Genomic DNA, 26648 nt, shown 5'->3' with positions numbered 1-26648 from the left:
CACGGCGCTGGCCAGAGCTGAGGCGGAGAGATGCCGGGAGCTGACAGGGAAGCTGAAGGAAGCAGCAAGGACAAAGCAGGAGGACAATAGCGGCAATGGCTGTGGCTCCATGGCCCAGAGGTAGGTGTCCCAGACATGTCTCCTCTATGCTGCCGGCCTGTGTGCTGTGCCAGTTCTTGGGGACTACCGAGGAGCTTGTGATGTGCGTGACTGAGGGGCAGTGCATATCTGGTGGGATGCAATGGGGGAGAGCTGGTCTGTGGGAGAGGTGGCAGCAGTCCCGAGGCTGCTCTGCTTTGCCCCAGAGATTGACCTTTGCCAGCTGTCCCCAGTGTCATCCCATGGCCATCCCAGTCCCTGAGCATCCCGTGCCCTTTTGTGGCTTTCAGGAGGATTGAAGAGCTGACCCAAGAGCTGGCTGCCAGCAACCAGCTCGTGGAGATGCTGTCAGCAGAGAAGCGTGACCTGCAGCAGTGCCTGGAGGGGTCGCCGGTCATGGAGGGGCAGGTAAGTGGGCAAGGGTGGAGAGACCCCAGGGAGGAGCTCATCCACCCAGGGCTTGGCTGGTTGTTGTCATCCCTGTCCCCTTCTGGGGCTGTGGCCAGGCTGTGTTCAGCCTGGCAGGGTTGGGTGATTGCCAGGAGCTGGGAGGAGCAGGGGGGCTCGGAGGACACGGTGTGAGCTGTCAGGGGACGAGCCACCAGCCTGTGCAGTCCTTCTGAGGGTGTTGGTGCCGCTTGCTCCCGTCTGCCATTTAAATCCCAAGTCTTAAAATACCCCTGGCAGCCTGGCGTGGTGCCAGGCAGGATTTCGGGGCTGTGAGAGATCAGAGCGGCATGTTCCTGGCAGCTGCACAGCTCTGGCCGCGCTGCATGTTGGTGGCACGGCGCTGTCCCCAGCAGCCGCGGGCTGTCAGTGCGAGAGCTCCTGCGGGAACGCTGCTGTGCAGGTGCTGGTGGCACTGTGCTGCGGGGACGTGCCCACCCACACTGCCTGCTGCGGCTGGGCACTGGGCACGGCACTGGGGGCGCAAGGATCCAGCACTGGGAGAGGTGCTGGCATTGGGATGGGGACGTGGCACAGGCACTAGGGTGGGGACCTGGCACTGGGACAGGCGCTGGCATTGGAACGGGTACGTGGCACAGGCACTGGGGTAGACATGGCACTGGGACAGGCACTTGCATTGGTGCCAAGCGCTAGTGTGTGTGTGTGTGTGGCTCTGGCACTGAGACTGGATCCCTGCGCTGTCGCGTCCCGATCGATCACTGTCGCCTCTGTCGCGACCCCCGGCGCTGCCCGTGTGCCCAGGCGTGGCGCAAGCCACCACTGCGCATGCGTAAGCGGGCGTGGCAACTACATATCCCGGCCAGCCTTGCGGGTCCTGCGCATGCGCGGGAGGCTGGGCTTGGCCGCCATCTTGAAATCTGAGCCAGAAGCCGGGCGCCGCCGTGGCAGGAGCATCCTCGGCTCGGGGCGGTGGGGCCGGGGCGGGACGGGAGGGGCGGCCCGCGGTGAGGGGCAGCCCCGGGGACGGGGGCTGTGAGGAGACACGGGGCAGCATCGGGGGCTTGAGTTGTGAGGCGAGGGGGCAGCATCGGAGGGGAGGGGCGGGGGGAGCAGCCCAGGTGTGGCTGTGAGGATGTGAAGGAGGTGGCGCAGGGTGGGATGTTTCTATTGAATCAAGGTTTCCGGCGTGTGACCTCCCTAGAAAGAGGGGATTGGTGCGGTGAGACGTGCCGGCGGGCTCAGGGATTGAGGGAGATGTGCTGACTCGGGAAGGTCTCCTGAGAGCCCGCAGAGTGGGTTTGTGTGCCGGGAGGGAGGGAGGATGAAGGAAAACTGCCGGATCTGCGGCCGGGAGCTGTGCGGCAACCAGCGGCGATGGATCTTCCACACGGCGGCCAAGCTGAACCTCCAGGTGCTGCTCTCCCACGTCCTGGGCAGGGAGCTGTGCCGGGACGGCAGGTCCGAGTTCGCCTGCAGCAAGTGTGCCTTCATGCTGGACCGCATCTACAGGTTCGACACCGTCATCGCTCGCATCGAGGCCCTCTCCATCGAGCGCCTGCAGAAGCTGCTGCTGGAGAAGGACCGTCTCAAGTTCTGCATCGCGAGCATGTACCGCAGGAACAACGACGACTCCAGCACGGAGGACAGGGCTGGGGAGGGGACCGTGGACCTTTCCAACCTGCCTGATGCGCGGTACGCTGCCCTCCTCCAGGAGGACTTCACTTACTCGGGCTTTGAGTACTGGATGGATCAGGAGGAGCACGGCCTGGAGCCGCACAGCTGCCACGGCTCCGAGGGGGCAGGGAGCCGCCCGCGGCGCTGCCGGGGCTGCGCTGCCCTGCGTGTGGCCGACGCCGACTATGAGGCCATCTGCAAAGTGCCCCGGAAGGTGGCCAGGAGCATCTCCTGCGGGCTCTCCAGCCGCTGGTCGGCCAGCATGGGCAACGAGGAGTCGTCTGTGTGTGATGCGGCCGAGTCCACCTGCTCCAGGGTGGCTGTGGATGGGGACAGCATGGAGGAAGGCACGCCTGCGTCCTCTCTCGAGTCTCTGGACACCACGGTGGAGGCCAGCCCTCCGCAGCAGAAGGATGAAGATGCAGATAAGGGGCTGAAAGGGAATGGGAAATGTGACGATTTCTCGGATGATCGCGTGACCCCGAGCTCTTCCCTGAGCGGGAACAGGCTGGAGCTGGCCCTCAATTTGATCAAGACTTTGGACTACAAACCCCTTCAGAGCCCCCGAGGCAGCAGACTGCCTATTCCTGTGAAGTCCAGCGTGCCCCCTCCCAAGCTCAGCCATGACTTGGCAGATGGCAGTGCTTCTGCTGGCTTAGCATGTGCTAGTTCTTCCTTCATGAACACAGAGAGAAAATCGTTTTCCAGAGCTCCTTTGGGCCTTCCCCTGGAAATTTCCGAGCTGCAGGAGCTGTGGGATGACCTCTATGAGGATTATATGCCGCTGCGGGTACAGGTAGAGGTCACGGTGCCGCCCTTCCATTGAGCATTGACCTCGTGGTCCAGTGCCGAGCCCGCTGGGGATTCTTCTGTGCTGAGATAATGCAGCCAGCCACGTGTGGCTGATCAGGGGCTAAGAATAGGCCACTCGGTCCTTTTTAGGTGTGCTGCCTCTCTCCTCAGTCATTCTGTTGTCTCCTGTGTTTCCTCCCAGTGTTCTGGGAAATGAACCTTCCCCCCCTCCATCAGCCCTCCCTGACACTGCAGCCTGCTAGGTGGGTCTGAGCTCTTTGTCGTTTTCCTGCTGAGGAAACACCACTTTCACTTCATCTTTAAGCTTAAAGTCGGTGTGCCTTTTATCCTCAACTACAGGGAGTATTTTAAGCTTCTGGGCATGTGTTTTGCAGCAGGTGTGTTGTCTTTGTGCCTGAGTAATGGTAGGAGCGTGGGGAGTGCCTGCCTCCAGCCCTGCCTCTGCAGGTCAGGCCTCCACCTGCCCAACGTGCAGAGCCACCCAGGCATCTGTGGCGTGTGCCCTGAGGAAAAGGTGTTTTCCTCGCAGGTGGATTTGTGCCAGAGGATGACTTTAGGGTTGGTATTCAAGATAATTGGTTTATTTTCTGATCCTTTGGAAAGATCTATCACTTAGTGGCAGGTGTTGTTGAGAGGGGATGAAAGCTCCTGCTTTTGCGATGCTGTTATCTCTCTTGATAGCAGTCCTAGCTTCAGGTTGCCTCTGTTTAGCTGGCTTTAATGAAATGTCCTTTAGTATGCTGTCAAAAAGCCGAATTCACTTCTTTACCTCATCCAGTAATGAATAGAAGGCCTCAGTCAGGTTCAATTGTGGAATATCTGTGTCAGCCTAATTGCATTCCCATTAGCAGCCTTAGTGCTGCCTAATGCTGTAGGTAGCCTGGGGGATTAGGGAAGTGCTCGTTTATTTCTATGGCAACTGTGGCGGTGCCGAATTGCTCTTTAGCCGGCTCGCTGTCCCATCTGCTCGGGCGGTTCCCGGAGCTGTGGGCTTTTTGCCATAAAAGCCTGCTCGAGAAACGATGCTAGGGAGGAACGTAGGAAAACGAGTTTGGAGCACAAAGGCATCGCGCCGGCAGCCGAGGATGTGAACCAGGGCTCATTTGCTGATGGTTCTCACTGCTTGGGGTGTGTTTGCTGGGTAAAAATGGGATTTCTCTGAGCAGCGTGGCGTGTTTGCAGGTTGGCTTTGTGTCACACGTGGCCGTCCCCCTCTAGGAGCTGTGTTTTGAGGAGTTTCTGCAGCCTCTGCCATCCGACCGGCCCTGCCAGGATTTTGTCCTGCGGGATTTTTCACTGCAGGTCCCTCGGTTTGACAGCAGCAGCTCTTCAGAGCAAGGTCTGGCTGAAGGGGGAAGGGCTTAATCCTTTGGATGGCTTGAAGAGCAAAAATGGGAAGGCAGATGCACACAGTAGGCTGAGTAGTTCTTACACAAATGATTTTTCTTTCGGTTTGTAAAAGCAACACCCTTCCTATAAGTCAGGTGCTGCTGCTGTCCAATGATTCCCATGCATAAATGTGAAAGGAATATCTGGAATATATAGCACCACTCTTCAAATTTATGGAGCATTCTGGTGTCAGGGCGTGTGACCTTGTAGGTACCATCTTCCATTTCTTGAACCATCAGTTCCTCCCCTTGCCCAGCACAGGGAGGTGGCACCAGAGGAGCCTTTGTGAGGCGCTGCCAGTGGTGCCCTCCTGGCAGCCAGGCTCTGTGCTGGGCACTCTGAGCTCGGCAGGCTCAGAGAGTGCCCTGATTATCATTTTCAAAGTGTTCTCTTGGGTCAGTGTGTGCTGGGGCTGCTGGAGAGATTGGCAGTAAAATGCTGATGTTGGAGGAGTCGACATGGCTGCAGGCAGGCACGAGGGAGGCAGCCTAGGCTTTGGAACTTTGGACTCTGGAGCTGGCTCTGCATTTCCCCTCTCTGCTCTTAGCTCTTTCCAGGTTTTCAGCCCTTTTTCTAATGTGAAAATTGAGGAAATGTGTTTTCCTTTTTCCCCCCTCTCTGTTTTAATCAGCCTTATTTCAAAATAAGCTGCTGTGACAGATTCCAGTAGTTCTCCGTGCCTCATCCAAAGCCTTCTGGCAGAGAAAATTTGTAATCACCACGACTGTAAGGATTCACTGAAATCCTAACAAAACATCAGGGTAAAGGGAGGTGTTACTTGTGTCTGTGAGAGGCACAGATCTGAGGGGGCTTCCCCACAGACAGCATTTCTGTGCCCACTGAGGATGAGGATCCAGCCTGACAGGGCTGATTGGAGCTGACTGCTCTGGGGCTGTGCTGCACTGCCTGGAGCCGGTGCTCCAAACAGCCCTGCCACGTTTCCACAGCCTCTGTGCTGCATCCAGCAGCCCTTTCCTGGGCTCCCACCGAGAGCAGGCACCAGTGCAGCGAGTCTTGTGTCATGATAATATTCAGGAATGCTGAAGGAGCCCTTTGAGGGCTGCAGAGGCTGGCTGGGATGGAGTGCTGCCCTAAGGAGTTAACTCGCTGGGCGGGGGACAGCAGAATTGTAAGGAGGGATGACAAGGGATTAGTGTTGTGCTCAGCCAGCCTGCTCTGGCAGGCCACGTGGCACAAAGTAGGCTGTTTACATTCCCAATAAATGGGTATGTGTCATGAAAAAAAAAAAAAATCTCAGCTGTGGCACTGAATTCGCTCCTGTTTGAGGAGCTGCAGGGAATTGTACACGGTGTGGGTGCTGGAGCATGGGAAGTGGTGAAGGAGAGCCCAGAAAATCACAAGTGGAGGGGTTCAGAGCAGGGGGTGACTGCTAGGAGCTGGTGGGAAGGATTGAAGGTTGTGGGCTTGATAAAGACACAGGACATGGGAACCATTTCAGTGTGGGTTTTGAGGCTTTTTTAAAATGCCAGCAGGGCACATGGGAAGGAGAGCAGGTTCAGGGATATGACTTAGCCCACAGACAGTGGTTAGAGCTAAACAAGCTGCTGGGCTCGTGGTGCAGCAGTGAGGGGAGACAGGGAGCCCAGTGAGAGCTTGGGGCACCAGGGCAGTGGTGGAAATTGAGGCAGAGAGGTGCCAGCCTGCCACCCAGGGAAGGGACACACGGGCAGAGTGATGTCTCAGAGCCGGTTAGCAAAGCACACAGGGCATGTTTAAACCCTGCTGCAGGGTTGACAGCTGAAGGGAAGAAGCCAGTGCAGGAGTTGGGCTGTTGTCTCATGTTTCCCTGTGTTTCTCCTTGCAGAATTTGCAGCATGAAGGGCAGCAGGCAGCTCCAGGCAGCGCTGCAGCAGGGGAGCACGTGGCCGATGTGCGTGCAGCAGAGCTGCAGGGCAAACTCCAGCACTCTGAAGCTGCCAACAAGGTATTTGTCCATGGAGAGCACATCCAGTGCTGGGAGTCTGATGTGGTTAGTGTCAGAGGGTGCCTCCTGGTACCTGCACCTCCCTCCCAGCAAGGGTGTGTGATTCTCAGGGCTATTGTCTGTCAGATTCAATTAAAAGCATTTACTTTTTTTTTTCCTGCAGCTGGGCTGTGTAAATTTTTCATATTTAATTTTGCAAATCATTATTTTGAAGGAACTTTGCACTTGCTGTGTAAATTTTCCATATTTAATTTTGCAAATCATTATTTTAGAGGAACTTTGCACTTGCCTGGTGAGCCTTCCAGGAGCTGGTGAAGGAGATGCACAGGGCTGTTTCCTGTCTCTTGGATTTGCATGGGCTGAGCCTGGTGTAGGAGAGGGAGTCCTGGTTTCATTTCTGTTTAAATACTTGGGAAAGAAACATGTATCTGAGTTCTCTTGAGGCAGATCAATACTAACACATGCTGAGAAGGGTATATGTTCTTAATTATGCTCTTGAATTCTATATCCTCTGGAAAAATCCTCACATTAAATGTTGGGGAAAAAATTGGGATGGAATATTTATTTAAATCTGGGAATGGCCATGAAGTGCTGCAGCTGCCTGGGCTGCAAAGCTTGATGGAAATAGAGACCCAGGGCTCAGCTAGAAGAGTTTAAACAGGTTAGGGGGTGTGTCAGGTCAGAGATAACAGGACAGGTGTGTCAACAGATGAACAGCAGGAGGAAATTATGTGGCAGCACCAGCTCCAACTCCAGAAGTTGAGTCCTGAGTAAGCTCATAGGAAGAGGTGTATCATCCAACTTTGAGATTGTCAACAGGCAGCATGTTTAAAAATGCTAATGAGCACTTGTTTAACTGCACAACATGTCCTCTGTCCTGAGCTTTATGGTGAAAGCAGCAAACTGTCCTGAAACTGAGTGGGTAGTGTTCTCTTTAGGGTGAGACCATCAAAGGCAAAGGTTTCTCAGGTTATAAACCAGCCATGGAAACTGCTGAGAGGTTCCTGGCAGTGGCCAGGATCTTTTGTGCTGAAGCCAGAACTTAATGCTAAATAAGCCACTGATTTGATCAGTGAATGTGTAGCTTCTTCATGCAGATATTTTTCATTCAGATTTCTGGGAGGATTTTGGGCTGAAGCAGCCCCTTTCCTTTTGTGTAAAGAGAAACAAATGATAGGAACTGGGAGGGAGGGCTGTGGGGCAGCCTGAGTGAGGCTCTCCTGGGGTATGTGGGAGGCAGTATGGTCTGTGAACCCAAAGCTGCAACCTCTGCCCTGCACTGAGGCAGCAGAAGCACTGCAATAAGTGCTGTGAAGGGCCTTTGTGTTTACTCACTGGTCTTCACCCAGCTCCAACAGGATTTACAGACTCTAGAGGGAGCCACGTTGATCTCGATGTGGTCAACGCCAGGGCTGTATGGAGTAAGGAGTGTAAGGAGTCTTAAGGGTGTTTACACAGAGCATTAAGCAGGATTAAATAAACCCAACCTATTTCTGTCTTCAGTTGTTACAGGAAAAGCTGAATGAATTGAATTTCGAATTAAAATCTGCTCAAGAAACAACACAAAGGCAGGATCGTACAATCCAGAGTCTGAATGAGGCCCTGAAGAGCAAAGAGAGTAAGGTAATAGTTCAGGGTGGTGCTCCCAAAACCAGGGAATTCTGTTCCAGCCCTGTGGGCAGTGCCTGAGAAGGAATGCTTGAGCCACTGCTTGGCATCCTGCACCTCACTAAATTATTTCTTGCAAAGCCTCTTTCATGTGGTGCTGAGGTGTCATAACGCAGGCTGGAGGCTTGGGATGGGAGAGTTTGTGCTTGCTTTGCCACTGACTGGGTTTGCTGTGCCTGGGCTCAGGCAGAGGAGCTGTACCACATCATCGAAGGGCAGAATGAGACCATGGCCAAGCTGCGGGACATGTTACACAGAAACCATCTGGGCCAGCAGCAGGTATGTCCTGGAAAGCCTCACATACATCAGGTGTTTAAATCCTTCATGTGAAGAGAATCTCTTGAGTTTCTGTGCACCCTGCTTTTTGGTAGGTGTCAGAGAGCCCACTGTCACCCCAGGAGCAGCAAATGTCACCGCTCGACCTTCAGAACGCCCTTTTCTGTACCAAGCTGGAGGTGCAGAAACTGAAGAGAGCTCAGCGCCAGAAGGAGCATCAGCTGGCTGAAGCCAAGAGAGCAACCCAGCTCCTGGAGACCACAGTCCATGAGGAGGAGCAGCAGAAAGAGGCAACCTGGAAACATAACCAGGTGTGACAGGCACTTAGCCTGGAAGTTTCTGGGTTTGCATGACTGAGGAGCACTGAGGTGGTCAATACTCTGCTCTTGTTCATAATTTCTGCTGACAGCAGACTGGGCACAATTGCCTAACCCCTTGTCACATGTGTGGCAGGGAAAATTCTCCAGCCTCCTCAGTGTCATAGCTGAGGATTAAGAATCAGCAAAGACCCTTGATAGTGGGTATGTTGTCACTTGTACATCACTGGCTGGTGCAAATGTCACATCTCTTTTTGTGATGTTCATGTTCCCTGCTGCACAGCTTAGCTGTGATTGACTAAAGCTCTGGGTGTGGCCAGAGCAAGGGGTTTAGATGGATGGATACCCTGGGCAATGAAATAAATTCAAGCACCATGGCAGTGTGTTTTGAGGTGTGAAAGGTAGCATTGCAGATAGCTATTCTCAGACTGGCCTACTGTTTATGGTTGTGTTGAGGATTGAATTCCAAGGTATTTGCCTTTTCCTTGCAGGAGCTGCGTGCTGTGGTACAACAGCTGCAGGCAGAGCTGCAGGACAAGGCTCAGCAGCTCCAGACTTTGGAGTGGGAGAAAAGCCGTGAGCTGCAGGCCCAGGAGCAGAGAGTTCAGCGTTTGACTCAGCAGCTGGCTCACAAGGAGCAGCTTCTGCAGGTGAGATCAGCAAAAAGATCTGACTTGAGCATAATTAAATGGAGTCCCTGATCCTGCTTTGGTGTTTGGCCATGCAAAAGTCTGTCTGTAGCTTTCGTGCATGTCCTTTGAAGAAAGGAAGGAAGGAGAGGGCTTCTGGGCCCCCAGGGTGAGAAGTAAGGCACAGGTATCCAGCCCCAGCAATGCCTGGTGAGCCCTGGCAGGGCTAGTCAGCCATCCCCAGGTGCTGGGACTGCCACTCTTTAATGTGGAGGCTAGAGCAAGCATTGGGTGGAGGAAGTTATCCCTGTGTGCTGCCCTTGGGATGGGGGAGGTTTCTGTACTGTCAGTTGTACTAGGGGGTGTGTGTCTGATCTCTAGGAGTCCAGGGAGCTCCTGCAATGCCAGCAAAGCTTGGAGAAGAGCCCTGCAGCCATGAATGCCATGTTGGAGAAGCTGCAGCAGCGTGTCAGCGACAGGGATGCTGCTCTGGAGGTGAGCACATGTTGCAGGCAGTGTTTCAGCTGTCCCTGAGGCTCAGCCTTTGGGTTACCATCAGCCCAGGCTGACCAGGGGTGACCGTATCTTCTGCATGCCCTTCATGGCTCGTCCCCCTGGCAGGGGGAGCTGAAGTCCAACATACAGAGAGTGTTGGCTGCAGAGCCCCATGCCCCCATTGTGAATGATGCCCTCTGTCACCCAGAGAGCAGTAGATGAGAAGTTCTGTGCCCTGGAGAAGAAGGAGCAGGAGCTGCAGCAGCTGCGCGTGTCCATGCGGGAGCGCGGCAGCGACCTGGACAGGCTGCGCAGTGTCCTCTGCAGCAACGAGGCCACCATCCACGTGAGTGCTGGGCCTGCACAGCCCAGCAGGGCTCTGGGGACGGGGTGTCACACACACCTTCCTGTCAGCGCTCTGGGGACAGTGTCTGCAGGTGTTTGGCTTCCTCTGGCCTTGTGGTGGGGCAGGTTCCTGGCGCACTCTTGTTTGGGCTGGGCAGAGAGGCCACCTGGAGCAGATGGGTGAATCTGTGTGACTCTGCTAGCAGTAGAGAATTTCCAGTTTTGCTTAATTCGGGATTAAGTTTGTGTCCCTGCTTGAGCTGCTTCTCTTGTGGTACTCAGAGCCTGGAGAGCCTCCTGAAAGCCAAAACCCTGGAACTGGAGCAGGTCTCAGCAACCTGCCAAAACCTCCGCTGGCTCAAAGAGGAGATTGAAGCCAAATCTGGCAGCAGGCAGAAGGAACAGGAGGGGATCATCCAACAGCTGCAGACCTGCCTGCATGACAGGAACAAGGAAGTGGAGGTAAGGCCTTAGCTTGGCTTCCTGAGCCTTCAGTTTGTCCATGGAGAGAGTGGTGCCAACGCAGAGGCTGCTGCTGCCTCACCTGAAGCTGTGCTCAGCGTTTGAAGGCTGGCTGCTTCTGGCACTTGAGCGTACCTGTGCCTGCTGACACTGCTCCCTCAGCTGCACCCAGCTGGAGAGTCCTTGCACAGCTCCCAGTCTCACTCCTTTCCTCCCCCTTGCTCAGGAGCTCACAGCAACCCTGCTGTGCAAGCTGGGCCCCGGGCAGAGTGAGGTGGCAGAGGAGCTGTGCCTGCGCCTCCAGCACAAGGAGAAGATGCTGCAGGATCTCCTCAGTGACCGCAACCGGCAAACTGTGGAGCACGATGCTGAAATTCGGGAGCTGCTGCAGGCCCTGAGCACCAAGGAGCAGCAGAGCAGAGTGAGTTTGGTGCAGTGCCACAGTGGGAGGCTGAGGTGGGTGCCACTGACTGTTGTTAAGCAAAGAGATGCCCTGGAGTGGACTAAGAGAACGGAGCAGAGCTGGGAGGGCTGCACTGGAGTGAGTGTGAGGGGCCAGGAGCTGGTTTGCAGAGCACTTGGAGTCTCCAGTGACACATGAATATTGAGATGGTTTCCTTAGTCTCTGAAGAAGAAGAGGGACTAGGACCCTCACCCTGGTCATGGCCCCATCCCTATTTTCCTCTCAATCAGGTGGCTGCAGAGAAGATGGCACAGGCTTTGGCTGAAAGGAGCAGTGAGCTACAGCTGCTGCGCCAGCACGTGTTGGGGAAGGACCCTGCTGGGACCCAGTCAGCTGGTGCCAGGCCACTGAAGCAGGACAAACAGCCCATACAAGTAAGAATCATGCACTGTGTTCCTCTGCCTGTGGCTTTGTGGCTTCAGAAAGAGCTGATTGCCACAGAAAGACATAGGAGAGAGAAGAGCACCACAGAGAATGATAGAAATGAAAGTGGGATTACCAAAAAGTCTTCCTTTAGGAGAAGGAGAAACTGAGGAGCAGGAATGCTGCCTGAGTGTTCTGATCTTGATTTCACCAGCCTTTGTCACTCAGTGTCTCTTTTTGTTTTGATGGAGCAGTAATTGAATCCCTGGGGCACATGAGAGTATGAAAGACATGCACCCTTTGACCTTGTAGCATTGACCCACTCCTTCCTTGGGCTGGGCTGCCTTGCTGTATTGTAATCCCCTCCCTGACATTGTCACATTCTGGAGGGGACAAGAGAGCTAAATTTAGGTCTCACTAATTCTTGGCAGAGCCTGCTGGCTGTTTGCTGTCTCTTCCACAATTGGAGTTGGTATTTTTAAAGCAGCTTTGCTAAAACCCCCTTTGAGCCTGAGCACAGCTCCAAGGCTGCATATGCCATGGCTCCTACTTGAGCAGCTGTTAATGGTTTACTGATGAGCTGACTTGTTGAATGTTTTCAGGCAGCTGTAAACAGGTTTCTATTCCCAGCTCTAGAGACTTCCAGGGATGTGTTTTCCTTCCTGCATGGTCTCTTTGGGCCACAGCTGAGATAAAGATGAGTTGAAAGATGGTCTTGCTGCAATTGATGAAACCTGTTTAATCTTTACTGTGAAGACACTTGCTGCCAGTGCCAAATAAAACAACGCCAGTGCCCTCTTCCCCACAAGTACAACTTCTGGGTGCAACTCACTTGTTCCTGCTGCCAGGCTACATCCCCTTCATTGTTTGTTCACATTTGAGAGGTGTCAGCACAACAGCCAGCAGCTTTGCTGCAGTCCTGGAGTTCTGGGGAAGCTGTGTGTTCCCCATGAAAATGCAAACCTTTTATGTTCTCAGGAGATACTGCAAAGAGCTTATGGAGCTACAGTCATTGCTGCATCCCCACAGGAAGACAGCAGCTGCAGGACAGAGGGAGGTGAGTGTGGGACAGCATCTTTTGAGGTCCCCACATATGACCAGGGCTTTCTGCTGTGGGGGAAACATGATTACATAAAACTATGGAAGAGTAGAGAACTTTGAACAAGAGAGTTTTGAAATAAAGCTCTGCCTGTCTTCTGGGTGATGTCTGAGGATGGGAGTAAGGGAAAGAGAAAGCTGCTGTTGGGTTTGAGGTGAGGAGTTTCTGCTCGAGATCTGATGCTGCCCGCTGGACAGTTTTTGACTTTGTTTCAGGCTGAGCTGAGACAAATGTGTAACTGTTTTGGGACCAGGATGTTGCCATTGCTTTCAGCTGCTGTTGAAAGACCAAGCAAGGAAGAAAAGCATTTACTGAGAAACAGTGTGATAGGGAGCACAAGCACCAGGGCCCTGTCTTGCCAGAGAGGGATTATTGTGTGTGATCCTGGGGTCTGAGCTGGCACACGGTGTTCCTGCAGTAACCAAGCTGTCTTTGCAGTTACAATGTCAGCAGCAGAGCTGGAGAAGGATCTTGTCAATGCCAAAGAGGAGCTGGAGCTAATGGCAAAGAAGGAAAGGGAAAGCAGGGTGAGCTTGTGATGGAGCCTGTGCTGATCTCCTTTGCTTTTGGGAGACCTTAGGGCTGCCCCTCACTGGAGGTTTTGGACCCTGCTGTTGTGAGGGTGCCCCAGTGAGAAATGGGGGGCAGTGTCCTGCAGGGGGGTGTTGGCTCTCAGCAGTCTCTGAGGGGCTTCTCTTCCCTCTGCAGCGGGAGCTCTCTGCTCTCCAGTCTGTCCTGGCCACACAGGAGGAGGAGCTGCAGGTGCAGGCCTCAGATATTGAGTCCTTGACCAGAACCATCCAGATGAAAGAGGACCTAATCAAGGTGAGGTGTGCTGGAGTTCCACCTGGGAATGCTGCAGAGGAGTCTCTTTGTTCCCCACATCCTCAGAGCAGTGTGGCTGGCTATACCAGATGCTATTGCTGCTGGTTTGCCTACAGCTCTCTGGGTTCCTTTGGCCAGAAGGCAAAGGCCCCAAACCCCCAGACTGTTCTTATTTGGTGTTTCAAGCCCTTTAATCAGAGTGCACCCCTCTTGGTTCTTACTGAGCACTCTGGTCTGTGCCTAATCCACTCTCAGTGCTCTGGCATTTTTTCCTTTGAAGACCTGGATCTTTCCAAACACTGGAAACTTCTGGCAGTTGCATTCCAGGGAGGTTTGCAAAGGTGCAGCTGTCTTTGTTACTGATCCCTTCCTCACTGAGCTCTCCTGCTGTTTGTTGGGTTTCAGGACCTGCAGATGCAGCTGGTGGATCCTGAAGAAATTCCAGCCATGGAAAGGCTGACACAAGAAGTGCTGGTGCTTCGGGAGAAAGTGGCCATGGCAGAGTCCCAAGGACAGGAGGCTGCTGGAAACAGAAGGCAACAGGTAATGTGCCAGTGGGTCAGGCTTGGGTGTGTTTGTGTTTCTGCTGGCACTCAGGTATGAGGCTTTGTTTTCAGCCAGGATGTGCTTGTTCTTGGAAGCTGGCTGTGTGTGGTTGTGGGAATACAGAGGAGAAGATCAGCTTGCTTTAGCACTTGTCCAAAGAGCAGAGGCTTTTGGGAGTCCAGGGATGACATGGACACAAGCAAGAGAGGAAGGGGAACCCCCAGTTTGTCAGGGACAGCTAGATAACCTCCTTTGGCTTCTGTCTCTGTTTAAGAGCTGCACCTTGTCTCTTCTCTCCAAGCAGTTGTTACTGATGCTGGAAGGGCTGGTGGCAGAGAGGAATCGCTTAAATGAGGCTCTCCAGGCAGAGAGGCAGCTCTATGGCAGCCTGGTGAAGTTTCACACACACCCAGACAGGTAAGTGAGGCTGCCTTGCCTCTGTGCTGCCTTGGAGGGACTCTAGGCAAAGGATCACCCAAATGCCTTTTTGAGACTCCAAGTTTTAGGCTGCCTTTTTCCCTTGAAGGAGCTGCACTGTGTGGCTTTAATGGCTCCCTAAACTCCCCCCATTGCCATGAGATTTCCATCTCTGTTCTTGACTTATCTTTTCCCAGCTCAGTTTCCCACCCACACTTGGCCACCTTTCAGAGACTGCTGTCAAATTCTCAGCCAACTGTTGGGTTGATAAGGATCCCTCTAGGTGCTTATCCAGGCAGTGGCCTGTCCCCTGATTTAATCCCCTGCCCTTCACAGGGCTGCAGCCTCTGGGATATTTGAGCTACCTGATAGCCAGGGAGCACATAAGTGGAGTGCTTGGGAAAGTACTGCAGAACAGCTGCGATTGCAGGCCCCTGCCGCGGGCTGGGGCCTTTTTTGGGGGTGGCTGTGCTCCGGGGAGCTTGGAGGTGAGGCAGGAGGTGACTGAGCCTGGCTCGGTGTCCGAGGGCGGGGCCGGTCTAACCCTCTTCCCTCAGCGCTGCGAGAGACCACGCCCTGCAGGTGGAGCTGGAAGGGGTCCACGAGCTGCGGGGACGGCTGGAAGAAGCCCTTGGAAGAAGCTTGGAGTGTTTGAGCAGGCTGGAGCCGCAGGGCGCCATAGGAGGTGGGGAACAGGAGCGTGTGACAGTCGTACCCCAGCATGCCTTCTGAGCACTGGCCCGCCTGCTGCCACGGAAACGGTTCACTAACCTGTGTCACTGACTGAGCTCTGGTACTTGCTGTGGTACGATAGAACTGGTGCAGGGCTTCTGTTGTTGGTTTCTTTTTGAGCTGCTTTGGAAACGGCGATCAGTGCAATCCACCTGTGTCTCGTGTACGTTCCTGTCTGACCCACCCTGGTGGCCACTGATGTATTTGCACATTCAAATCATTCCATTTTAGTTATTCCCCTCTAGCTCCCTTCTTTTGCAACCACCATGGGCCAAATAAAGATTCCCTATCTCTGAAGGAAACACCAGATGTTTTCTATCATCTCCCAAGTGCATGAGTGTGAGTTTTTGTATTCCCTCACCATTTTTCTTACCCAGTGACACCCACCCCTTGGGTTGATGGTGGCTGGCCCAAAGGGAGACAGTGTATCTGGAAAAGTATGTTCCAGAGATGAGAATTCAAGACCTGGGGACACTTGCCTGGGCCTTTTACACAAGACTTGAGTGTAGAACCAGCAATTTCAAAACCAAATCCTACTCCAGTGTTCATGAATTTACTGACTGGCTTTTTTTTCCTAATTGTAAGTAGTTTCAACCTAACTTGTGAGTGCCTTCATGGGAGAGTTTTCTCCTCTTTTAGACAGATGGTTTGGGGGGACTGAGACCTGTCCCTGCTCCCAGGGTCTGGGCTGGGTCTGCTCCCTTACTCAAACATGTACATATCCCTTACATGCTCCACGTGCCCCTTGGGCCATGGACCCTATTTCTGAGGTGTCTGTCCCCCTTGGCACCACTGCATTCCTTTTCCAGGCCCTCTTCCACCTTCTCTGGGAATGTGGGAGCTGGTGTGAAAGCTGAAAAACAGTAGCAACAACCCTGCAAGCATCAGGGCTTCCCATGCACATTGGGCTGTGGATCTGCTGTCTTGTACTCATTTCTCAGGATGGCAGGAGCAAATTTTGCAGCTCTGAGCATCTGTTTGTGCTTTCTGGGGAGGCTGAGCTAGGGGCAGGCAGAGCAGAAGAGCTCTGTGGTGCTGGGCTGCACACCTGCACTGAGCCTGCTCTGCTGCATGGCTCCCTGCAACTGCTTCAGCTGGCACCACCTGTGCCTTGTGCTGCCCTGGGGGCTTCTCCTCCCTGTGCCCCATGGGGCTGGGAGGCAGCAGAGTTCCCCTTGGCACCCAGCAGGGCAGCACTGCCCCACTGGGACTGCAGCACTTCCCCTGTGGCTCAAAGGGACACGGCTGGCAGCTGCTGGGCAGCTCTGGACTTCGTTAGCTTTTCCTTTCTTTGTTTCATCTCATTCCCTTCTTCTCACTTCTCCGTGTAGCACCATCTTCTCTTCATCCTTTTGCTTCTCACGTTGTAGAAGCCTTTGTGTCCCTGTTCTTACCTTTCCATTGTCCCCCTGCCATACTGGCACTGATGCCCAGCTGGTCCCTTGGGTGCCATGGAGCCCAGGGCCCAGCCCAGACTCATTGGCATGGCTGAGAGGAGTCTTGGCTGGTGCTCAGGCACCTCCCTTCTCCCCTGTGTGTTTGGCTGTTCCCTTAGGGGCAGTGTTATTCTAGGCTCATGCCCCCCAGCTTTTCTGGCCTCTTATCTCTGATAGTCTTGGCTGAGCATTCCCTGCCTGAGCTCACCCTCTGTCAAACTGTGCAGTGCTTTGTGCTGTCTCCTAGCTCCTTGTGGAAGTCATTCCTTCCTCTCTGAACTTCCCTGAGGACCTTGCTTCCTGTCCCTTGTCCCCAGCAGTGTGAAGGCTCCTGTGCAGTCCTGTACCCGAGTGTCCCATGCACAATTTGCAAGCATGTAACTAATCCTGTGTGCCTCCAGGCTGGGCTGAGAGCCTGAGGAGTGTGTGGGAAAGCAGAGCTGTGGCTGCATCTCTTGTCTCCTGTGCTGGTGGCACACAGAGCTGAGCAGCCTGGTGTGCTCCTGCTGTGATGGGGGCTCAAGCACATGGTGATCATCCAGGGCAAGCTGCCCTGTGTGCACACATCTCTGCTCCTCAGCCGGCTCCCTGCTCTGCCCCTTGCTTTTAGTTGGGTTTGGGGTCCTTTTTCCTTGAGAATTGCGCTCCCTTTTATTCAGCCCCGGAGCGCTGGGAGCCGTGTGGAGCTGTGGGCGGTGGTGAGAAGGATGCTGTGTCCTGGCACAAGGGCTGGTTCTCAGAGCAGCCGTGTGTCCCTGCTGTGGTCCCTCAGCCACGGTGACCCAAAGAGAGCCTTGTGGTGGCCCTCAGCCCTCAGCAGAGTCTGCGGCCGACGGTCTGATCCCCTCACCCGTCAGGCACTGGTGCCGCCCCGGCTGCTTCAGCCGCCGGCACGTTCTGGTTCTGTCCCCGGGGCTCCTGGCTGAGCTCTGGCTGTGCCGAGTGCCGCCTACAGGAGCTGCTGCTTCCCTGCGCTGCTGCTGCCGCCGAGCCATTCGCTCCCAGAACCGCATTTCTCCTTGTGCGGCAGAGATGGCTGTCCCTGCTCTCCGGGACACGGCTGCTTCCCTGGACAGGCTCCACCGTGCAGGGTGGTATCTAGCCAGGTTCAGCAGTGGGGTGCCCCCACGTTTTCTCAGCCTCGTGGCACACCGGGGTCTCCTGAGCGTGTCCCCAGCTATGAGCACAGTGCAAACGCCTGCCCTGCTGCAAGGCACCTTCCTGGCTGCTCCTTGGCTATTCCTCCTGAGAGCCAGATGCGTCCCTGCTGGCTTCTCCTTCAGCAGGGATGCTTGGCATCTCTCCTGACAGCATCTCTCTGTGCTCCCCTGCTCTGTGTTCTGCCTTGCCTGGCAGCTCCAGAGTTGATAGATTTGGCCACAGGCAGAGCAGTTACCTCTCCTTAGGTGCACAGGCAGCTGTGGAACCTGGCCCTGCACAGCTCTAGGGGACAGTCTTGGGCCCTGTCTAAACATCTCTCCCCTGGGGAGCAGAGGGATTTGTGACAGTGTTCACAGGCATCTTAGGATGAGGGAAGAGACGAGGATCTGACTCCATGTTTCAGAAGGCTTGATTTATTATTTTATGATATATATTATATTAAAACTTATCTAAAAGAACAGAAGAAAAGGTTTCATCAGAAGGCTAGCTAAGAATAGAAAAAGAAGGAATGATAACAAAGGCTTGTGGCTTGGACAGAGAGTCTGAGCCAGCTCACTGTGATTGGCCATTAATTAGAAACAACCACATGAGACCAATCACAGATGCACCTGTTGCATTCCACAGCAGCAGATAATCATTGTTTACATTTTGTTCCTGAGGCCTGTCGGCTTCTCAGGAGGAAAAATCCTAAGGAAAGGATTTTTCATAAAAGATGTCTGTGACAGAGACTGGGGATACAGCCATGTCCCAGCTGCCCAGACAAGGGGCTCGAGTCCTCACCCAGGCTTTGGCACCAAGGGCACAGGAGCAGAGCTGTGTGCAAGCAGAAGAGCATGACCCCAGCTCTGCCCAAGCTCTCTGTGCACATGTAGGGACACAAGTGTCCCTTTAGCTCTGCCAAGCCAGCACAGGGCTTGCAGGGAGCCCCAGGCCATGCCTGGCAGCACGGCTTGGGCACTGAGGGCAGCGTGGCTGCTCCTGGCCAGGGGATGTGGGGTGTGCACCCCAATCCTCCCCGCGGGCTGGGGCAGTCCAGCGGGGCTCCGTGCCCAAGCCTGTGCTGCTGCTGCTGTGGCGTGTGGAGCGGCTGCAGAGTGTGTGTCTGTCTGTCTGTCAGGGCAGCAAGCACAAGGCGCAGATGCGGCAGGAGCCATTGCCGTGCTCCCATCCCCAGGGCTGTCCCGTCCCTCACTCTGGGCCAGCACAGGGTGCAGTGTGCGGGGAGGGGGTGGCAGCCCCCAGGGACGGCAGGGGAAGCTCGGCCCAGCACCGGGTGTGTGTGAGAGCAGACACCGGCCCGGGGCTGCCCGCAGTGACCGTGGGTACCCGCGGGAGGAGGGGACAGAGGCAGCGCTGCCAGAGCCGCTGCTCTGAGCGCCCCGTGTGCTGTGCTGTCCCCAGGTCAGGCCGCAGGTTTACGCACCGATGGCAGCACCAACTTCACGGACAGCATGAAGGAGGAGGCAGCCCGTGGCTTGGCACCCCAGCAGGTGAGTCGGGGCAGCGCCAAGCCGGGAGCGGGGGAGGCGGAGCTGGTCATGGCGCCACCGCCAAACGGCGTCCTGTCACCCTTTGTGCCTCTAGAGCAACCCCCGGGCCCGCAAGGAGAATGGGGGCACCGAACGGAGCACAGCGCCCACCGTGCCCGAGCGGGAGCTGCGGGCTGAGCAGGAGCTGCGGGAGCTGAAGGCGCAGCTGGAGGAAGCCGGCTTCTCCTCGGTGTCCCACATCAGGCAAGAGCTCTGGGCTCTGCAGCCGGGGTGGCAGTGGCCGGAGGGGACACCCTGCATCACCCCGGCCTCTGCCCGTCCTTTACCGTGCCTTGTGCCCCTAGGAAGGCGATGCTGAGCCTGTGCCTGGAAAACGCGGAGCTGAAGGAGCGGATGGGTGAGGCCACGTCGCTGCTGGAGAGCGGGGAGCAGGAGGAGCCGGGGCTGGGCAGCGCTCTGGCCCCCGAGCCCCGGCGGCTGCCGCGGAGGAGCCGCGGGGCCCTCGGGGACCGCCCGGGCGGAGGCAGCGGGGACGGCCCGGGGCTCTCGGCAGAGAGGGGAGCGGTGCCCACCAAGCGCCCCGCGCTGGAGACCCGAGCCCAGGGGGACATGGCCAAGAGACCCTGCCCTGGCAGCCCCGGCGGAGGGGACGGGAGCCATGTAAGTGCGCAGGGAACCGGGATGGAGATGAGCATGGAGCTGGGGATGAGGGTGAAATGCGGAGCTGACAGTCCGTCTCCCCTCCGGCAGGCGGAGGGCTCGGTTCCCGCCGGGGGCTGGCCCGGGCTGGGCGCAGAGCTGCGCTCCCAGGTGGCAGTGGAACAAAGGCAGTGCCAGGAACTGCAGGACAAGCTCGCTGCATCGGAGGCCACAGTGCGGGCACAAGCTGAGCAGCTGGAGAAATACCACGTCCTGCTCCGTGAGTGAAAAGCCAGGGTGGGGTGGGGGCGTGCTCTGAGCCCTGTGCATGGGGCAGGGGTGGTGAATCCTGCCCGGGGGGCCCCGAGCTGATGGCGCTGCCCAGCAGGTGAACCTCAGGCACAGCAGCTCAGCAAGCAAGTGCAGGTGGACTTCCAGGACCTGGGCTATGAGACCTGTGGGCGCAGTGAGACCGAGGCTGACCGTGACGAGACCACCAGCCCTGGTAAGGAGAGCCAGGGCTCCGGGGATCCCTTTGCTCTGCCCCCTGGCACAGAGGAGTGACACGCTGTGCCCTCTGCAGAGTGCGAGGAGCCAGATGTGTTCAGTGAGACCAGCCTGGGTGAGGAGCTGGGGTCCCCGTGCCAGCCAGGGATGTCCAGAGTGGGCAAAACTGCGCAGAAAACCATGGCCCTGGAGGATGTGGAGGCCCTGCACCAGCACATCCAGGACCTCAAGGCCCAGCTGCTCAATGCCAACAAGGTGATCCAGAGCCTGCAGCGCCGTGCCCGCTCCATCTCCGTCACCAGCGGCTACACCTCGAGTGCTGAGCGGCCCCTGGCGGCCCCCAAGGCCCTGGCGTCCCCAGCGCACAGCCTGACGGACGAGGACGAGGGCTGGCAGTCGGACGGGCACGGCGCGCTGTGCCCACCCGCGCTGCGGGCACACCGCGACCTGCAGAGCCTGGTGCACCGCGTCACCCTGCTCGAGGCACAGCTGCCCGCCGCCAAGCACGGAGCCGCCCTGCCCAAGGAGCTGCACTCTGCCACTTGGCCCGGGTATGGCCCTGGGGCTGGAGCACATGGGGAGATACAGCGATTTCCAGGAGCTGCCCGAGGCTGGTGGCTCCCTGTTGCTTGGTTTGCCTGCAGGCAGGTTCCTGGGGTGTTTGTGTGCTGGGGCAGGGTCCCAGCCGTGGATGATGCACAGACTCCCTCCATGGTGTAGCAGTCTGAATTACTGCTAGCATAGTCCAGGCTGAGGAAGCAAAAAGGACCTTTGCATAATATCCACAGATGTTTTATTCAGCGAGATGTTCAGGTCCCAGCACCCACACTCAGAGGGTCTAGCCTGTTCTCTGTAGGGGCCTGGGGGCTGACCCTGGTCTGGGGCAGTACAAAGGTGAGGGCCAAACAGGGAACAGGGAAGGAGTGGCTCAGGGACATAGGAATAGACATAGGAACAGGGGAAGGAGCCAGTGGGGTCTAACAGCTTTTTGAGGGAAGCTTCTTGTGTGTCCCTGGACCAGGGAATGCTCCCCAGGGTCTCCACACCATGGCACTTCATCCCTGCTGTGTTCTCAGTGGTCTGGCTGCCCTGTGAACACCCTGCTTGCCCGTCTCTCCTAGGAAATACAACTCCCTGATCCAGGCCCAGGCTCGGGAGCTGTCCCACCTGCGGCAGGTGCTGCGGGAGGGCCGTGGGCAGAGCCGTGGCCTGGCCCAGCACCTGCGGGACGCCCTGCGCTCCTTCGAGGACCTCCTCCGGGGCACTGACATCGACTACTACCTGGGCCAGGGCTTCAGGGAGCAGCTGGCCCAGGGCAGGCACCTGGCTGAGAGGCTCAGCGACAAGCTGGGCATCAGTAAGCACCTCTAGGGGGGCAGTGGGGCTGGGTGTTGTGGGTGTGTGGTGGATAAGGAAGGGATGCTTTGATGGGTGAAGAGCAGGAGAAGCTCTCACATCATGTGCTGTGTGGGATACCTGCTTTGGTTTGGGCTGTCCTGTCCTGCTATGGCTCTGTGTGGGACCAGGCGTCCTGGGGCATGGAGACACTGACTGGCTCTTCTCTGGCCTTGATTTCTCAGGAGATCGACAAGACGGGGAGGATAAAACCAGTCACGAACTCCTGGCACAGAGGTACCTGTTCCCAAGGAAGGCTTTGTGGCATGTGTTGGCATGGGCACCCTGAGGTTATCACTGCTCTTGGGGTGGGAGTCCAGGGTGCCCTCAGGGTCTCTGTCCCAGGTGGATGTCCTGGGTGGGGCTGCTCTGCTCTGGGGATGGCGAGCCCTGTGGGCACTCTATCTCTGAGCCCTCGGGTCTCTGTCCCAGGTGGATGTCCTGGGTAGGGCTGCTCTGCTCTGGGGATGGTGAGCCAAGTGGGCACTCTGTATCTCTGAGCAGCCGTGCATCACTAGTGCGACACGGCATGGGGGGGATCATGTAGGAAAGGGCTGTGGGATGGAGCTCAGACCTGGTGATGGGCCATCTCCACAGGCTCAGCCAGGAGCTGCAGAAGGAGAAGGTGATTGAGAGCCTGGAGGTGAAGCTGCAGGAGCGCTCTGAGTCCCCAGGTAGCAGCTGCCCACCCTCGGAGTCATCCCACTCTGCCAGCAGCTCATCCTTCACCTCCGAGGGGCTGGAGCCCTGCTCCGATGGGGATGCAGCCAGCGAGTACAGCCAGTGCCACGAGGAGCCTGCCCAACACACAGGTACCACCAGGGGCCACAGTTGCAGCACCCCTGGACACAGGGACTTGGCTTCTCGGGCTGTGCCAGGGTCTCCAGAGCACCAGGGAGGAGGGCTCTCTGCCAGGCTGAGCCAGAACCCCTGTGACACCTCTCTCTCTGCATCTGTCTCCTGTCTCTAGGCCTTCACTTTGGCTCCTTGTCCCAGCCTGTTAGTGCCCCCCTGCCCGCCCTGGCCCCCGGGCTGTCCCCCTTCCTCCCTGCCGGGCCCCCTCCTCCTGCGGCCCCGGCACTCCTGGGCTGCTGTGGCAATTCTGTCTGCTCCCTGGCTGAGGCACAGCAGGAACTGCAGGTGCTCCGGAGGCAGCTTGGAGAAAGTGAGCACACTGCCTCGTGGCTTGGGTTTGCTTCTGCCTGCCCTGCATGCTGTGCTGTGACACATCATCCCCACCCTCTCTGACCTGCATGTCCTGCCCTTGATCTCCTCCTCCTTCTCAGGGCTATGGCTTTGAGGTTGGGTGCCACTGCTCTGGCTGGGGGACAGTGGGAACATGTGGCTTTCATGTAGAGAGGACCTGGTGGGTTGGAGGGGCCCATCCCAAGACAGCATTAGCCCTAGGTATAGACACTGGCACATTCCAGGCTTTCTAGGAAAAGGCTGATTTGGTGAGGTGCTGTGTAGGAGTGGGGCTGAGACCCTCAAACTTGTGTCATGTAATCATCAAGTGCTGGGAGAGCCCCTGCTCCTCAGGGGGAATAGGTTTGGTTGGGATGGGAGGTCAGTGATGGGGACTCTGGAGTGCGCTGTTGAGCAGAGCAACAAGGGAGGGGAAAGCAGATGAGGGAGTTCATTGCCCCATTCTTCCTACCTGCTCATTGTCCTTCTCCTCCTCCCCGCTGTCCTGTGTGTGCAGGTGTGACACTGCCCATGGCACCAGCAAAGCCCTCAGTGCCACTGGGCCCCTTTGGAGAGGGCAGCAAAGCCCCAGCATCGTTCTGCCGGCACGGAGCCCTGCAGGGCCCGGCTGAACTCCCCCGCGGCCTTTGGGAGGTGCCCCCGGCCGGCCAGCTGCTCTATGGGGCCCTGGCACCAGGGTACCCCTGTGGGCAGAAGCTGACAGGTATGGTCCATGGTGGAGAGCACAGGGCATCCCACCCGCCTGTGGGTGCAGGGAGGACTGCGGGACAGGGCTCTGCTGTGGAGAGGGGCAGGCACAGCCCTTCCTGCCCTGAGCTGTGTCCCTGGCTGTGGCAGGGGCAGACCTGCTGGAGGAACACCTGGTGGAGATCCGCAACCTGCGCCAGCGCCTGGAGGAGTCCATCTGCACCAACGACCGGCTCCGGGAGCAGCTGGAGCGCCGCCTGGCCGGCAAGGGCAGCGGTACGAGCTGGGGCTGCGGGCCCGGCCTGTGCACAGCCCTCTGCTCACCCCGGCACAGCGGGGCACCGGGACAGACACCCAGCACTGCTCCCTCCGCAGGACTGCCCAGTGATGCCTATGGCCAGACACCGGAGCTGGGGCTGCAGCTGAGCAGGGAGAACCAGGCTCTGCACGAGGAAAACCGGACCCTGCGCCTCCAACGGGACCACCTCTCCCAAGGTAGGGCCGGGCCAGCATCCTGGGGCTGAGCCCCGGAGGGAACTGCCTCAGTGGGGCGGTGGTGACACCTCCGTGCTCTCTGTCCCCAGAGCTGGCACGGGTGCAGGAGACTCTGGTGGCTGCCTGCTCCCGGGCACGGGAGGCCGAGGCCGAGCTGGGCCAGAGGCGTGGCAAGCAGCGGAGGCTGGCGGAGGAGCTCTCCGAGTGCCAAGAGAGCGTCCGGCAGCTCCGGGACGAGCGGCGCTCTCTGCAGGAGGACAACAACAGGTAAGGTTTGGGGCACTGTGGCCCTGGGGCCACGGGACTGGGAGGGATGGCTGGCACGGGACCCACGTGTCACCTCTGCAGGCTGCAGCACTCGGTGACGCTCCTGCAGCAGCAGAGTGAGGAGCAAGGCCTGCTCCTGCAGACCCTGCGTGCGGAGCTGCACGTCTACGAGAGCCTCCCGCGCCCCTCTGCTGAGACACGAGCAGGTATGGGACCCACGCACGGCATCCCTGCCCAGCCCCTGCCCTTGGGGTGCCTGGCCCCTCTGCAACCCCTGGGTGCTCCCAGACACTTCTCCTGGGGCAGCAGGTTGCGCACAGTGGCCAGCAGAGAGGGAGGGCAGGACCCCAGCAGCCCCAGGCACGGAGCCACATCTATCTACAGGGGCTCAGATGTTTCTTGTTCCAGGCTGCTTCCCATCTCCTCCAGTGCGCGATGTTGGCACTAACTCAGCAGCTCCCCTCCTGTCCCCGCTGCCCTCCGGCACGTCGGTGCTCCGGCGGATGGACGGTGGGTTGTGCTGAACTGCTGAGCAAGCCTGGAGAGCTCAGAGCAGAGTCGAGTGCCCGGCATGGGACAGGGGAGCGGGCAGTGCTCCTCTCCTAACCCAGCTTGCTCCACAGAGCCACGCGGGGCAGACGTGCTGCTGAGGAAGAGCGAGGGACTGATGGGGGCTCATGTCGTCGGGCGCCTGGACACGTACCGAGCCCTGGAGCAGCACATGGTGCAGGGAAAGGCCCTGGCCCGGGAGCTGATGTGCCTCACACGGCCAGCACTCGGCCTGCCCAACTGCCCGCTCCCGGCAAAGGAGGTAAAGCGTGGGCAGGACGGGGCAGGCAGCAGCTGGGGGCCAGACCCTCGGTGCACCTCAGAGCTTTACATGGCTCCCGAGCCCACAAGCAGCCCCGAGGGGTGCAGGGGCAGCTGGAGGCAGGGAGCCTCCCGGCCGGGGAATGCTGCCCAGCTGTGCCGGGCTGAGCACCCGGCTGCGGCGGGATGGGGGTGCCCCGGCAGCAGCTGCTCCCGCACCCTTCTCCCGCAGGGATGGACGGGCACGGGGCAGGGGCATCTGTGGGGCAGCGCCAGCACCCTGCACGGCATCCTGGAGGAGTGCGTGTCCCTCCTCGCTGCCTTCTGGAGTACCGTGCTGCCCGTGAGCGCTGCCCAGCACCAGGGCAAGGTGAGCCGGGGCTGGGGGCCGGCGGGGCACCGGGGCCGGTGCTCAGAGCTCATCCCCCGGCCCTGTCCCAGGAGCAGGTGCTCCAGGGCGAGATCGCGGCGCTGCGGGCCCGGCTCTCCGAGAGGGAGGATGCTCTGCAGAGCACGGCCAGGCGGCTGCGCTGCACAGCCCAGCTCAAGGACAGCATGGAGCAGTTCATCGTCAGCCAGCGTACGTGCTCGGGTGGCACAGCCAAGCTGGCCTGCTCCCCACGTACCCCATGTGGTTCTGTGGCACAGGGACCTCACTGACCCCATCTCTCTCTCCTGCAGTGACCAGGACCCACAGCGTGCTGCGCAAGGCCAGGACAAACCTGGAGGTGAGTTTGCTCTGATGCCCTGGGGATGGACACAGATGGCACACACCCCTGGTGGCTGTCCTGGGTGAAGCGTGTGGGGAACACATTCTTGTCTGTCTTCAGCCAGCATGTCCATGTCCCCAGGGCACAGCAGCGCTCTTCCTTATTGCCATGTGTTGTCTCTTGCCAGGTGAAGGCCCAGCAGGCCCTGCCTGTTGCGTGAGCCCGTGCAGGGCAAGGAGCAATGGCCAGCAGGGAAGAGCCCACTGGCTGCTGAGCCGAGCCGTGCCAGAGGGCTGGAGTGGATCCCATCCCTGCTGCTCTGAGGGCTGGGGTGAAAGGGCTCTGGGGTGTCCAGAGCTACACAGTTAGTGGGTTTGGGCTGCTGTGGTGGTTGCATGCCCTCCACCAGCCTTTGCTTGGCATGGCAGCAGCAGCTGCTGGCTTGGCCTTTGTCTGGCCCATGCTTTAGCACTTGCTCCCTTCCACCCTCCGTGCTCAGAGTGGGGTGACACAGCCCCTCAAGCTGAGCACACCCTGCCCTGGGACCTGGTCCCCTCTGTACCCCGATGAGTCGCTGTCCCTGCTTGTGGATGTATGTATATGTATATAGACAGAGCTATTGGAAATGCGCTCTGGGGACTCGGCCCGTGTCGGGGCCCCAGTGCAGGAGGAAGATGTAAGAAATGCCATATTCTGTTCAGTGGCTGAAGGGTCCCCAATAAAGGTCTCCTTTGGGTTGTGGTGTTTCTGGCATGCCTGTCTGCAGCCGTGCTCCCCCTCCCCAAACCACCCGCAGCACAGGGTGCCAAACGCTGTCCCCAGAGGGAGGCTCTGTGCCCTACCCTAACCACCCAAGGGCAGCTCTGTGCTGCACTGGGTG

At 57.6% G+C, this 26648-nt stretch overlaps 1 protein-coding gene across 3 annotated transcripts; it reads left to right on the top strand.

The window, feature by feature from the left end:
• The first annotated feature begins 1594 nt into the window (after window positions 1-1594).
• Window positions 1595-26506, top strand: PDE4DIP (phosphodiesterase 4D interacting protein). Of its 3 annotated transcripts, none has more exons than XM_074546471.1 (38): window positions 1596-2977; window positions 6209-6328; window positions 7832-7951; window positions 8183-8275; window positions 8368-8583; window positions 9081-9239; window positions 9600-9713; window positions 9922-10059; window positions 10341-10520; window positions 10747-10941; window positions 11214-11357; window positions 12325-12403; window positions 12884-12972; window positions 13154-13270; window positions 13676-13813; window positions 14118-14233; window positions 14791-14918; window positions 18964-19052; window positions 19147-19295; window positions 19397-19712; window positions 19803-19971; window positions 20080-20196; window positions 20275-20749; window positions 21320-21555; window positions 21779-21830; window positions 22191-22405; window positions 22564-22758; window positions 23296-23502; window positions 23637-23762; window positions 23862-23981; window positions 24071-24248; window positions 24330-24454; window positions 24657-24758; window positions 24872-25059; window positions 25291-25428; window positions 25500-25638; window positions 25740-25786; window positions 25956-26506. In XM_074546471.1, the coding sequence occupies exons 1-38, from the start codon at window positions 1829-1831 to the stop codon at window positions 25986-25988; spliced, it is 6711 nt and encodes a 2236-aa protein (XP_074402572.1). In that variant the 5' UTR covers window positions 1596-1828; the 3' UTR covers window positions 25989-26506. The 3 variants fall into 3 exon arrangements, with proteins under 3 accessions (XP_074402571.1, XP_074402572.1, XP_026653025.2); XM_026797224.2 differs by having other exon boundaries at window positions 1597-2977; window positions 14121-14233; XM_074546470.1 differs by having other exon boundaries at window positions 1595-2977; window positions 24872-25428.
• Window positions 26507-26648: the final 142 nt, after the last annotated feature.

This window comes from Zonotrichia albicollis, chromosome 8 (genome assembly GCF_047830755.1).
Source record: "Zonotrichia albicollis isolate bZonAlb1 chromosome 8, bZonAlb1.hap1, whole genome shotgun sequence".
Classification (NCBI taxonomy): Eukaryota; Metazoa; Chordata; class Aves; order Passeriformes; family Passerellidae; genus Zonotrichia; species Zonotrichia albicollis.
The sequence above is the reverse complement of the archived record's forward strand: the minus strand, read 5'-3'. Positions and strand labels throughout refer to the sequence as shown.